Here is a 13,553-nt window from a genome sequence, read left to right as displayed (position 1 = left end):
ACCTTTATTCATATATTATTTAAGATTGTGTTTGTATTTTTTTGCAGAGCCTTACTACCTCCTATTCCTCCAAGAAATCCATTCAACATTGGACTTTCCCGTTTCCAGTTGATAGGCTTCACTCTCCAGACAACATTAGCCTAGTACATCCAGACACACTTTATTAAAAAGCAAGTGAGCCACGAACAATAGGTGTTGATGATGGTCGCACATGTGAATAACTGTTACTTATTGTACAGATATTCATAACTGCTGGAGTCCAGCATAGTCAAGTCAAATATAAAAACATCACAGTAATCAGTACATACTGTATAAAAATTTGGAATGGCGGGAAAATATTTTCAATGATAACTGAAGAAGAATATACAAGTAGTGTAATTACACTGTAGTGGAGCTAACATGTTGCACTCAAGTCAATTTAAAAGGAGACCTGTAAGAAGATCCATTCAAATTGTTGAACTTCAGTGGAGAAGATCAACTCAAGTATTCAACTTGAGTAGGAGATATAGCAAGTTTTGTATTCCAAGTTCCACACATATTCATTAAAATGAAATAATTATGTGGTGATTTATTGCGTAGTACTCGATCAATTCAATAAAACTCTACAACTGGACTTCTAGCTCTCATATATTTATTAGTATCTTCTATATATCTTTCTCATTTCATTATACCATTAATCAAAAATTGAATTCAGTCCGATAAAAATCTATCGCTATCTTACATATATCATTCAATCCCGTTTTCTACGAAACAATAACATACATTATATAAATTTGACTGCTCACTACATTTATGTGGGTCTACCACCACCACGTACATATACTACAATAAAAATATTAACTTATTTGCTGCCCTCCCTCATATAATATAATAATTTGAGCATAATACAAATAGTAATACAGAAATGATACCGTTTTGATTCAGTTGAGTTAATAAGTTTGAAACTAAGGAAAGGTACATTTTTAGCAGAGATTTATGAATTACTGGAGCAATATACAGTAAAATTTAGATACTACTTAGCAGATGGCTGGGCAGTTGTTTTAGAATATTGGCAGTAAGACTGGAAGAAGCGGTGAAGCTTGGGTGGTGCTCTGGACGTGCCTCCGATAGTGCTAAACTTGACAAAATTATGTAGAAACTCTGTTATTAGTGACTAGATTTTAATGAATACACTAATTATTTATTTGAATATTCATAATCATAATCTACATACTGTATTGGAATAGCTTCAAACTTTCAATTGCTTAATGTTTTTCCACAGTAAAAAATATATACGGTACCAGCCTTTCCAATTAGAAACCAACTTTTCAAATGATACAGATTTTGCCAAGATTCCAGAATATTATTTTTTACTTCTATCTTTATACTCAGAAATTATAAGACAAATGTTGATATTATTTTGAGGTAGTGTACAGTTATTCTACCATTTGGTCCAGTTATGAATGTTAATAATTGTTGTTAATTTCAATACAACATTGGTTTAAGAATTATGATATTATGCAGAAATTGCAAATGGATAATCAGCCTTGGCAGAAAGTAAAAAAAACAATCCAATATATATTTATCCAATAATTGAATAAATTAAAAAAAAAAATGTTACATGGAGCTATAAATTTTGTGGGTAGGATGCTTGCCTTTCCAAACCTAGGTTCCATTTATGCGAAAACTAGGATTTTTACCACAGTAAAAATAATTGCACTCACTAAGCTTCTTAGACTATAGTGTCACACACAGTTTAGATCACTTGCATTTTATTTTTATATATAGTCTTGAACTTGATGGAGCAAATGGAGACATACACTATAATGATGATGCAATCATTACCAATTCTGTATGAATTTTTGTATTTTTGTCTGTAAATCAATTTTTGAGTTTTTTTTTTTTTTTATTTCTTTAAACAGTAAAATAAGAATTTAATTATCAATATACTCCTATTCATTGCATTGCTTGAGAATAAAAGAGAAAAACTTTACACACAATTACTGTATGTTTGAAAGTTGTTATTTGAATTTATTATATTTGTAATTCCTATGTGCAGTGCATGTGTGGTTGGATAACATAGTAATTTGGGGTACAGTAATTGGCAGGTAAGTTTACAATTGTTATAATAACATCTAATACTAGTATTTTAATAGAGATAGAAAGAATTTGGGTATACAGCGTCTAGTATGCCTATGAAAGAACGAAGCCCAAAGAAGGATCAACGCCCTTCTCTTCTCCAGAAGGATAAACTCCCTACAGGCTTAACATGCTTGAGACACAATTACTGCATTCTCATTCAGCGATGAGATGTTCATACCCTTCGAGATGAATTCCTTCTCACGGCACGACATCGCATCCAGTTTCCACGGCATGCGACAATACTCGCACTGGACTGGGCATATACTCTGGTCAAAGTTCAGCCCGCTCTCCTGCCAGACTTTTGTCAGGGACGCTACAAACTCGTCCATCATATCGGTGGTGTGGAATGGAGTTGGTGCAATTCGTAGCTTCTCTTCCCCGCGTGGCACAGTCGGATAGTTGATCGCTTGCACATACATGCCATGCTTCTCGAGTAATTGATTTGCGACGCGGGTGCTAGCCTGGGGGTTACCAACCTTAGAATAAATTAACATTGATTAATTAGCAATATTAATAATAGCAATAATAATAATAATAATAAAACACCTTAACAGTAATTATACTTTTTACAATATTTTGTACGTGGCGAGTAAAATACTTAAATCAAAGAATCAGTAAAATTTTTTCACATACAAAATTTGATAATTGGGCAATCATCTTTCAAAAAATGTAAACATCCCAGAGCTCAATCCACACTATCAAATTTTCGTTGACAAAAACTGTTGCATGACCATATATAGTCATGATGTGCCTATATGTGGTCATGATGTGATGTCATCATGACCATATTTAGGCATGTCACATGTTCTTGTCACATGTTCTGGTCAGGTCTATGCTTCATTGAGGCTAAAAAAATTCACATTATCAATAAATCAACTTGTATAGATTAGAGAACATTGATAAACTTACATGAATAGGTATAATATGGCTAGGGCAGTGGACTACTGGTAGCCCAGCTGAAATCAACTTGTTGCGCAATTCTTTCACGGCATCTTGATGCTTATGACGCAAAGCACGCCCTTCTTCGCTGCTAAGAATCTGAAATATGAATATTAATGACCACTAAGCAACAAATAACAAGAAAAATCCCTTTCATATCGTACAAAATCACCTTATTTGCAGCCTAGTGCACCCTCACTTAATCATCGCGCCACTTCCCCCACCTCATCAGCCCCCCCAATATTTCAAGACTCTTAGATGCACCATTGCTCTACAGCAAATATATTTACATAATCAATAAGTTGTTCATGTGCCTCATTCTTTAATGATGCTATTTTTGTTGACTCACGTTGATTGAGGTTATAGCTCCATTCAGCACCATCGGTGGTAGGGCAGTGGTGAAGATAAATCCAGCTGCAAAACTTCGCACCATGTCCACCAAGTGGGCGGAGCCAGCGATGTAACCGCCAATCATACCAAAAGCCTTGCCTACAAAATAAAGACAATATTTGAAAAATTCAGAGTATAATCAAGCAGTATCCAAAGATTAAGAACCTAGGCACAGCTTAATTCTCAATCATTGTATCAAAAGTCCAAAGCCTTACTAGTGCATTAAAAGTAGGTTTATTAGTTAATACCCTGTGAATGTCAAAAAAAAAAAAAGATCCATTGTACTTGATTCAAAGCCTTACCTAGGGTTCCAGTAACTATATCAATGTCGTCAAGGCAACCATCACGTTCAGCAACTCCAGCACCATGGCGACCGTACAAGCCAACGGCATGAACTTCGTCAACAAAGGTCAATGCGTTGTAGCGGTGGGCGACATCGCATAGGTCTTTCAATGGGCACACAGCACCTAATTGAAAGAATAAATATCATTTATTTAACCCTGAAATATACTTAAAACTAATATCATGTTTAACTTTACAAACTACAGCTTATTTCAACTTTCTATTCCAAATTTATATGTACTGAATCACCAAATCACATGACCACCAAAATGATCATGTGATCTTGTGATATATCCCAAGAGTTATATGCACTGTATCACAAGATCACATGACTATTTTGCTGAGCCCATAATAAATTCAGGTCTAAATTTACATCACAATTGCTCATTAGTTACTCTAATTTCATGCACAGTCTTGCATATGTTCACAATTTAGTTTCATCCATCTATGCATGTTGCAATAATAATGATCCTGAACTATCTATATTCTAATTGGCTGAGATGAGCATGCCACCTCATTTATATGTTGACAAGCCTGTAGACCAATATAATGACATAAACGTACCAGTCATTGAGTGAACAGTCTCAAACACCACTATTTTGGGAACAGCAGGGTCAGACTTCTTAAGTAATTCTTCAAGGTGCTCGGGGTCATTATGACGAAATATAAACTTGGGTGCTCCGCTGTCACGCACGCCCTGGATCATAGAGGCGTGGTTGCCAGCATCCGAATAAATCTCACAACCTGTTAAGAGGAAATAGCAGGTGTCAATCAACTTTGGTATAAATATGCAGATCCCACTAGGACACAAAGTGCTAGCTTGATATTTAATCATTACTTCTCTTTTAATGTCATAATGTCTTTTTTAAACCTCAAAATCTACACATTAAAGTGCAATCCATTCTGAAAAACTACATCTATTTAAATTAAATTGTTTATCTTGTTCAGTAGATATAATAATAATAATAGTATAGTTTTATATAGCGCCATATCCATCTAACATAAGATGCTCAGGGCACTTGATATGTGGACTAGGAACTCGATCAATGACTTTCTTCACCCCTAAGGGTCCCTTCGTGTCTGTGCTACCCGGTAACCCAGGTATCTACTGTTCTCCACAGGGCCCAGTTAAGCTTTATAAACTAAATCTCATGATGAGGCTTAGGTAGTGGAGTTGTTTTATTTGTGAGATAAAATCAGAGAAACTAAACGTAAGACCCTACTCATCTTAAAAAATGTACTGGATTCTTTAAAGTGCACATGAGCCAAATTGTTACACTGGGCCTACGGATTATATTCCTCATTCGAAAAGACTTGTTGCACTACCAGAACCATAAGCGAGCATGTCGCTCAAACCAGCGCTGATATTATGGCCGTAGTTTGCAGCACCACTGCCTTAACCGATCGACCATTCAACTCAATAATTATCTCACCTGGTAGAGCCTGTCCTAGGGTATACAACGTGGAGTGGTTGGCCACATAGCAGGAGGTAAACAGAAGACCAGCTTCCTTATTGTGCAGTTTACCTAACTGCTTTTCCAGATTCTCATGGAACGTGGAATTGCCGGATATATTCCTGGTTCCACCGGCACCAGTTCCATGTTTCAACACAGTGTCACTAAGAAAAATTAAATTATTTTTTAATAGAAAATTACCATTAAATAAACTTTTCGGTGAAAAGTCTGAATGATTTCAACCCAGAAGCCATTTATCAATCTATGACAATTATTAGTTTAGTTTAATTACAAAATATCACCCAGGGAAAGCAGACCAAAAAGGCATAATTTTTACCACTAAACTCTAAACACAAAGTAGAATATAAATTTAGTGTTGAGTGTATTTATGGCAAAACATATAATTTCTATACACTAGGAACAACATAATCATCTGCATTTTTGCATGAATTAGGTAAAGCATTAAAACCACACAAGCAAAGAAAACTACAATACTTACATTACGGCTTCCTGAACCTTAGGATGGCGGCTCATTCCAAGATAGTCATTAGAACACCAGACGGAAATCGGTTGCCCATCGCTGTTTTTTTCTGAAGGTTCCGCTGGTTCCGAGTACTCTTTCGCATACGGGAACTCATTAGCATCGCGGACAACTTTCTTGAATATACGGTAGGTATGGTCTTTCTTCTTCCCATCTACTTCAGCCTTCAAAAACTCTTCGTAATCAAATTTGCCATCTGGGAAAAAAAAAGAGCACTTCATATAAAATATATTTGCGAATAAACACAAAGGAGGGAAAAAATTTAGGGTTTTAGATTTAATATTGCAGGCTAATTAATAGTTTACTTTTGTTAAAGGAACATTTGAAGAAAAGCTAAGCTTGGTGGTTAAGATGCCTGTCTTCCTTTCCCAGTGTCCTTGGTTCAAATCCTACAAGATTCATGATTTTTCTCACAACTGAAATTAACTCCACTCTTTAGAAAAATTTCATCCTGTACGTGGCAAGAATTTTTTTTTTTCTTTTTTAATAAAATGATGAGTGTTTACCTTTATTGAATTTCTTCTGACTCATACTAATTGCTTGTTGCTTCATAGCCAGCTTGAGTTCAGCATTCTCCTTCTCAAGTTCTGCTGGGTTCTTGGTCGGTAGGTGTTTGATGGCGTCCAAGATGGTCCCTTTATCAGCTTCATCATCTTTAATTAATTAAAATATAAAAACATATTAATTATGATTTACAGATCAATAATTTACTTCATGTTTCATTTTATTCTATTTTGATTCAATTATGATCAAACTGAATAGAATCTATTATTTCAATGAATCTCACGGTTTAAAAAAAGCCTACCAATAAATAGTCTTAACGTACAGGAAATTATCGGAGTACTGTATTCATTTTATATATTATAATGAATGAAGAGTTATATATAGTACATATTCTATAATCAGCTGCTCTTGACATTGAACACTTTGTTATGTAAGCATAGTTTATTAAGTTTATCCAATAATTTCATCCTGTAATACTTGCTGTTGGAAGTAAAAGAACAAAAACAGAATTCTGACTGCATCTAAAAGCTACTATGGTATAATCAAATCTGGAGATCTTTGTAACTGTGTCCAAAAAGCTATCCCATAATGACATCTCAACAATGACAGAGTAAATTTGGCATTCCTTGTAGTGTAGTAAATAGGAAATTTATATCAAGAAGTTATCCCAAAATGACATCTTAAAAAAGGATAAAGTAAAATTTAGAACTTTGTAGGGTAATTAGGATACTTTATACTAAGAAGCTATCTCATAATGACATCTTAAAAAGGACAGAGCAAATTTGGAGATTTTTGCAGTGTAAATAAGATAATTATATACCAAGAAGGTATCCCATAATGACATCTCAAAAAGGGCAGAGTACATTTTAAGATCTTTGTAGTGTAAACAGAATAATAGATTATACCAAGAAGATATCCCATAATGATGTCTCAACAAGGCCGGAGTAAATTTGCAATCTACTTACTATATTCAAATTATACTTTAATCAGAAGGCTCCTATCATGAAAAAACCAATTATGGAATGGAACTAAGCATCACATCACATGGTAATTATTTGCATAATTATGATGTAATATTTGTTCAATGCAATGGCACTAAGTGATTTCTAAGAATAGCTACACTTATTCACAATGAAAACAACAAATAATAAAATAACAAGTCCATTTGTTTCCTGTTTCTCAAATAATTTAGCCTGATTGTTTTACAAAAAACTTCAAATCAACTGTAAACCAACTATCATGAAAAGGTGCTTTATTACATCTTTGGCATTGTACTGTATTACTATAGAAAAAAATTATTTTTGATTTTAAAATATGTATCATTTTAATGTTTATTATGTAAATTATAGTAATCCGTGGGATGATTTTTTTCTTGTTGAAAATCTTTTGATTTGTTTAAGTAGTGGCCACACCCTCATGCGAATTTGAAACTATTGTAGAACATATGTAATGTTAATGTCACAAATCCATTACCCTACAGGATACAATATTCAATGCCTCATTTTATAAACATTCATTTACAGTAAGATGTTCTTCATTGAAATTAAATCCATACACAACCAGATGTTTGCCTTATAACTAATTGTCCAGCATTGGTTGCTAAGGTACTGTAAATAATACATCCTTAGTAACAACATGGTAACAATCACATCTCAAGATGGATATTGGCATAATCAATATGCTTTAAGTGCTTTTCACCATAAGTTTAAAATCCTTCAGTTTCCAATTATGATAGGAAGAGCTTTCGATTAAAATTATTTAACCACAATTGAAATTACTTCGTAGATAATGAATGCATCATCAATTTTTTCCAGTATCACATACTCTACTGTTCACTTTATTGTTTTTGTTTCTTAAAAATGATACAGTTTATACAGCTATACATTTTTTGCTGGCAATCTTTCGCAGTTTGTAGTTCACTTTTTTTTACATAACTTAGCAATCTTTATTTCCTTATTGAAGAGAGAATCTACAGATACCACTTTAAACTTGGTCTCTTGTTGTTTATTTTGACAAGTTTTACTATTTATTATCATAACACATGTATATTTACAAGATATGTACTCATCTATTTTCTTATTTATTTATTTAGGTATGAAAACACAATAACAAGCAGATCGTAGGCTGAAATCATTGGTTCACAATGAACAATTCTATAAAAACATCTTACAAAAAAATTGCATACATTAATGTAGAAATTATACTGGTAGCAAAGCCAAATGGAGTTTAAATGTGTGTAATGGAAATGGTTTTATACTTTTATAGCGCATACTACAAAATCGTCTCTTGGATTTGTAATTTTCATTTTTGGACAAAGTTCGCAATTATACACTTTAGGACATTCAAGTTAAGGATGGTCACTGAATGTTGGTGCAGGATACAAAGACATACAATTATTGTATACTGTAGTGGTATTTGTGATTTGATCATGTGACCAAGCCCAACTTGGAATGAAATTGTGTACTTCCTCCCTAATCATTAACATGTTTTTGTTCTTGTTCAGCATATGGAATATACCTACTATATTTCATTCCAATCAGAGAAAGTGAAAGGTATAAAAGACAAGGATTACAGTTTTTAACTCAAGTGCTAAACAATAAAAAATGAGGATGAAAATCTAAAAATAGCCTCTCAGAATGAAAAAGCAAGGAAATATACAAAATATTTCCTCAAAGCAGAGAGGGATTAAATATAAAAACACAGAGAGGAGGTTAACATAGAATATTAGTTTGTCACGCTATTTGGGCTGGAAAAGTGACGAGGATGGGAGGCGTTTTATTTTTATTTTTCTAAAGCCAATTATCACCCATGGGTTGTTTGCTGGTGCATTGATATTCAATGTAAAAAACATGATCGAGACAATACAAACAATATCTACTATTTATTAAAATAATAAATAAATGAAAAAAATTTTTTTTTAACCATTTTTTTCCCCTTCAATATTATATAAGATATGCAGGTGAGGTTGGTAAACTAATCATTTTTTTCTTGGGCCTAATCAAAGAAATGGATGACACATTATGGAAGCTTCGAAAATAGGGGAGTAAAATAATTAGAACTGCTACAAAAATTCAGCCAATCACTAAAAACTACCGGTGCTGTGACGTCAAATACTGTATAAGAAGTTTCACTACTAAAGAATTTCAAACACAATCGGAAGAAAAAATCAATACATGTGAAGCTGTGGGGATTACAAAGCTCAAATACATGAATGAGTTATTAACCAAGATCCTGAGACCTTAATCCTGCCAAACGTACAAAGGGATCAACAGGATATCCACATTATAACAACACATCAACATTGTATCCTTCCCCTTAATCAAAAATATCAACTGCATATCTATTGTTTAGGAAATCACTATCATACATTCAATCCCATGTGGTTTCATAAAAAATTGTAAGAGTTTGTTTGCTGTACTCTTATGTTGTAAATATTCCATATTAATTTTTCATATTTCCCACTTTTTATTATCATTCATTTCTTTTCTTAATTGAATTATTGTTTAAACTTACTGAGATCAAGTATTATGACCTATAGAATGTTATTTTAAATGCTGTATTTTATATTTATTTTATTTCATTTTATTTTTTAATTTTTTAAATAATTTTTTTATATATATTAAGGATATTGAAGTTTATATTCACCATATATGGTAAGTTTCAGTGTTTTGTTGTTGTAAGTAAACTAAAAGTTAGTTTTTTATCTTGGTAACAAAGTTCTTTTTTATCCCTGATCATTGTCCTACATACTTATATTACAACATACACTGGTGTAATGTCATGTTCAGATACAAAGGTTGGGAAATCACAGTAGATAATACAATAATATCAGACAATGGTGTGAAAGATTATTATTTACATTTCCTTTGCTACTAAATCAAACACTTCACTTTGACATCACATGAAGACAACTTGAGATAAATTCATGACAAGGTACACAATAGTAATTATAATTAACTTACCTTTGGCTGGTGTGGTGTCTACCTGGTCCTTTGATGATGCCTTTAATGGAATAGAATCTGTACAAACAAATTTAAGTTATCAAGTTTTAAAATAAAATATATGGTTTCAAAACAATATTCAAAAACAAAGCGCCATAGCATTTCAAATTTGTGATTCAAACCAATTTGGAATTAGTTCAGGTCGAAGTCTGAGCACGTCAATGGTTGCGTCCGTGGGGAAGACACTTTATGCGTGTTTATCTTTCTCAACAGTACAGAATGTGAATGATGAGGAATGAAATTTGTGCGAATTATAGGATGACTATGAATAATCTACAGGGAACAGATCATGTTGATAGAATTTTGATCCATAACCAGTGTCATATCACCTTAGAAAGACTTTGGCATTAAGTCAAACTTAACATTTCAAATATAAGCAAATGAATATTAGCAATCAATAAATAAAGTTAATTTACCAGTGGTGTGTCAAGGAGTCTCAAAATTGGGGGGGGGGGCTGATGAGGGACGTGAAGGTCACAATAATTAAATGAGGGGCACTAGCTCGTAAAATAAGGTAGTATAAGTAATTTTAGGTGATTTTTAACTACTTGAGTGTGATTTTTTTTTGGTGAGGGAGGCAACTAGAGTTGCGCAAGTATTTTTTTGGAGGGGTATGCGCCCCCGCGCACCCTTGATATGTCACTTTAATTTACACGTTTCTCTAGGATAACAGTTTATAAATACATACATACAATAGAAGAATACTACAGATTAAAACAATACAGTATATATTTAATAAATAGCCATAAAAAATGTGATACATTGTTAACATGTCGGAAAATATAAGAGTTTAGAGATTTAAGAATGAATCGCATTTGAATAGGCAATTCAGATTTGTTTTAATGAGAGCTTTACAAATACATGAGCACTCAAAAAACTCAAGTACAGAAAATGTAACTGTTCAACAGACATGTACAAAAAACATTATGGTTGGTCACTACAAGGTGTTTACATTTCAATTATAATAAAAGAATGAATATAGACAGACACATAGTGACTATCTTGTGAAAGTGTTGAATGCTACCAGAAAAGTGTTAAATGTCCCTTTAAAACGTTACAACTATAAAGTGTTTACTGCCCCTTTAAAATGTTGAATAGCAGTTTAATGTGTAAAATCTTACCGTTGGTCTTTATTCCTTGCAACTGCGTGCTGCTTCGTTCAATTACGTTCTCATTCTCTTCGCCATCCTCCACTGTCTTTAGGTCCTTCATCTCGGCCAAGAATGGGCATTTTGCTCCTTCAGCTGCCAAGAAATAAACAACAAAACAATCTCTCATTATTTAGATTACTGATTATTTAAAAGTTATCTAAAGTAGGTTGTAGGTCATAGGTCAAAATAACCTTTAGGCTCAAAAACTTGACATTTACCGGTATTCTAATTTATTCTTTCTTTTGCTTGGATACATTTTCAATACAAAAGTACTGGTCTTCCAAATGGTCCAGTTATTTTTAACATATCATAATCAAACACGGATGCAGAGGGGTGCAGACAGTGCAATTGCACCGCTCCACGCCCCCCCCCCCCAGGCATCTAGAGGTACATAATCTCTAAATTATCAAACCCCAGCCACAACCATGGTGGAACTGAGGGTGGCGTGTACTTTTGCTCACCCCCTACCGCCAAATGTATTATCTACCCCAGATAATACAAAAATCATTGACAGGAAGTATAAAAAATATAGACACAGGTAATACACAAATAGTGTGACTGTACAGAATATTAGCCATATAAGGTAATGCATTGTCACTGTGGCTGATACGTTATCAAGCTATTGTCATGAGATGAATAGGGTAAGTGCAATTATAGAATGATTCAGGTAAATCATTTTCATTTGATTTCATTCTCAACAAAAAACCTTTCACACACAAACAGTAAATACAGTAACAGCATCAGCATTTGTTAATTTTCATCTTGAATCTAGAGACCAAAAAAATATTAATTAATTTCTTTACCAATGGTCCTTCAGAAATTAATGTTCTTAATAATGCTTTTAGTGGCAGATCTAGGAATTTAAAATAGAGGGGGGCCCAGGAAAGGATTTTCACAGGTAGGGGGTCAATGCCATCTCAGCCCCACCATAGTAGGGGATGTATTAAGAAAATGTATGAATATGACACCTCTCTCAGACATAAATTTGAATAACATTTGCTTTTTTCTTCTCCATTTTTTAAATAATTAAAAAAAATTTAATGGGGGTCCCGGACTGGCTGGGCACCACTTGAATCTGCCAGTGCCACTGATTTTTATGAAAGAGGCATGCACTATAATGAATTCTTACAACTTGGGTTGCATTTACCTCAAATCAGTTTAATATGTGATGTCCAAAATATATTTTTTTTGTATTGTGAACATGGAGGGTTTAATTTCTTTACTCTAGGCATGGAGCGCCAAGGATATGCCAATCAGTGAACTTTATCACTATCTTATGTGGCATGTCCATGAAACATCTGCCCATTATATGGCATTCAGCCTTAGATTTAGCAAACTTATCAAATAACGTTTCCTTGATCACTCCTGGATCTGACCTCTGAGCTTGCCTACTGGTAATGCAAGTCACTTCCTCAAATTTCATGAACAATATAAGTATTATTATATTACTACTGAACTTCACTACCACTTTCTCATTTTTAAGTAAATAATTATTAATCCTCCTACTACTTACTTGCCTAGTTCAAGGCAATTCAGAATAATGAATCATAAGATTTACAAGTAAAATCATTCTTTTATATTTATCATTAATTTTATTAATATTATATATTTTATTATCAATTTATAAAACCTATCATTATATTACTTTTTATACTATAATTAATTTTATTATATTATAAATTGTATTATCAATGTATTATAATCTATCATTATTATGTGTATTTGAATATACTCCAACATTCATTATTTATTTCTATCTTTTGCTTGAGTAAATATATGTAAAGTAATCATAAATGATTACTTTACATATATTTATTTACATATGAAAGTATTTTACTTTCTATAAAAATTGAAAAATCTTTATCTTTATAAATCTGAATATAATTCAGCACTAAAATGTTGATCTAATACAAACAGCAATCATATGATTCAAGAGACATTCTGATTGGTAGAACATGTTGCCCTTAGCAACCTAGCATCAGTAGGGTTTCCTAATGAATAACTTACAGCACATTTGCTCCGAATTGCAAACCAATTTAATCAGGCAAATGGAAAGCAAATGAGCCTGCCAAATATTATTACATCTTTTCAATTAAGAAGCATTCCTGGT

General features: G+C 33.0%; 1 protein-coding gene across 3 annotated transcripts in view; it reads right to left on the bottom strand.

Annotated features, from left to right (window-relative positions):
* Window positions 1-1,887: 1,887 nt before the first annotated feature.
* The window catches only part of LOC117110854 (5-aminolevulinate synthase, erythroid-specific, mitochondrial-like), a 17,249-nt gene continuing 5,583 nt past the window's right edge, over window positions 1,888-13,553 (bottom strand). For 2 of the 3 annotated variants that reach the window (XM_033253704.1, XM_033253691.1), the window contains exons 3-12: window positions 11,414-11,536; window positions 10,254-10,310; window positions 6,294-6,440; window positions 5,746-5,983; window positions 5,226-5,410; window positions 4,357-4,536; window positions 3,753-3,917; window positions 3,410-3,549; window positions 3,031-3,159; window positions 1,888-2,597 (exon numbers count right to left, since the gene is read on the bottom strand). In XM_033253704.1, the coding sequence (XP_033109595.1) occupies window positions 2,244-2,597; window positions 3,031-3,159; window positions 3,410-3,549; window positions 3,753-3,917; window positions 4,357-4,536; window positions 5,226-5,410; window positions 5,746-5,983; window positions 6,294-6,440; window positions 10,254-10,310; window positions 11,414-11,536 (1,718 nt within the window). In that variant the 3' untranslated portion in view covers window positions 1,888-2,243. The remainder of the gene's footprint in view (window positions 2,598-3,030; window positions 3,160-3,409; window positions 3,550-3,752; window positions 3,918-4,356; window positions 4,537-5,225; window positions 5,411-5,745; window positions 5,984-6,293; window positions 6,441-10,253; window positions 10,311-11,413; window positions 11,537-13,553) is intronic. The other variant, XM_033253697.1, reaches the window with a different exon arrangement.

Source organism: Anneissia japonica, unplaced genomic scaffold (genome assembly GCF_011630105.1).
Source record: "Anneissia japonica isolate Jap-2015-1 unplaced genomic scaffold, ASM1163010v1 scaffold1511_len2985839_cov193, whole genome shotgun sequence".
NCBI classification, from domain to species: Eukaryota; Metazoa; Echinodermata; class Crinoidea; order Comatulida; family Comatulidae; genus Anneissia; species Anneissia japonica.
This window is presented reverse-complemented; position numbering and strand designations above follow the sequence as displayed.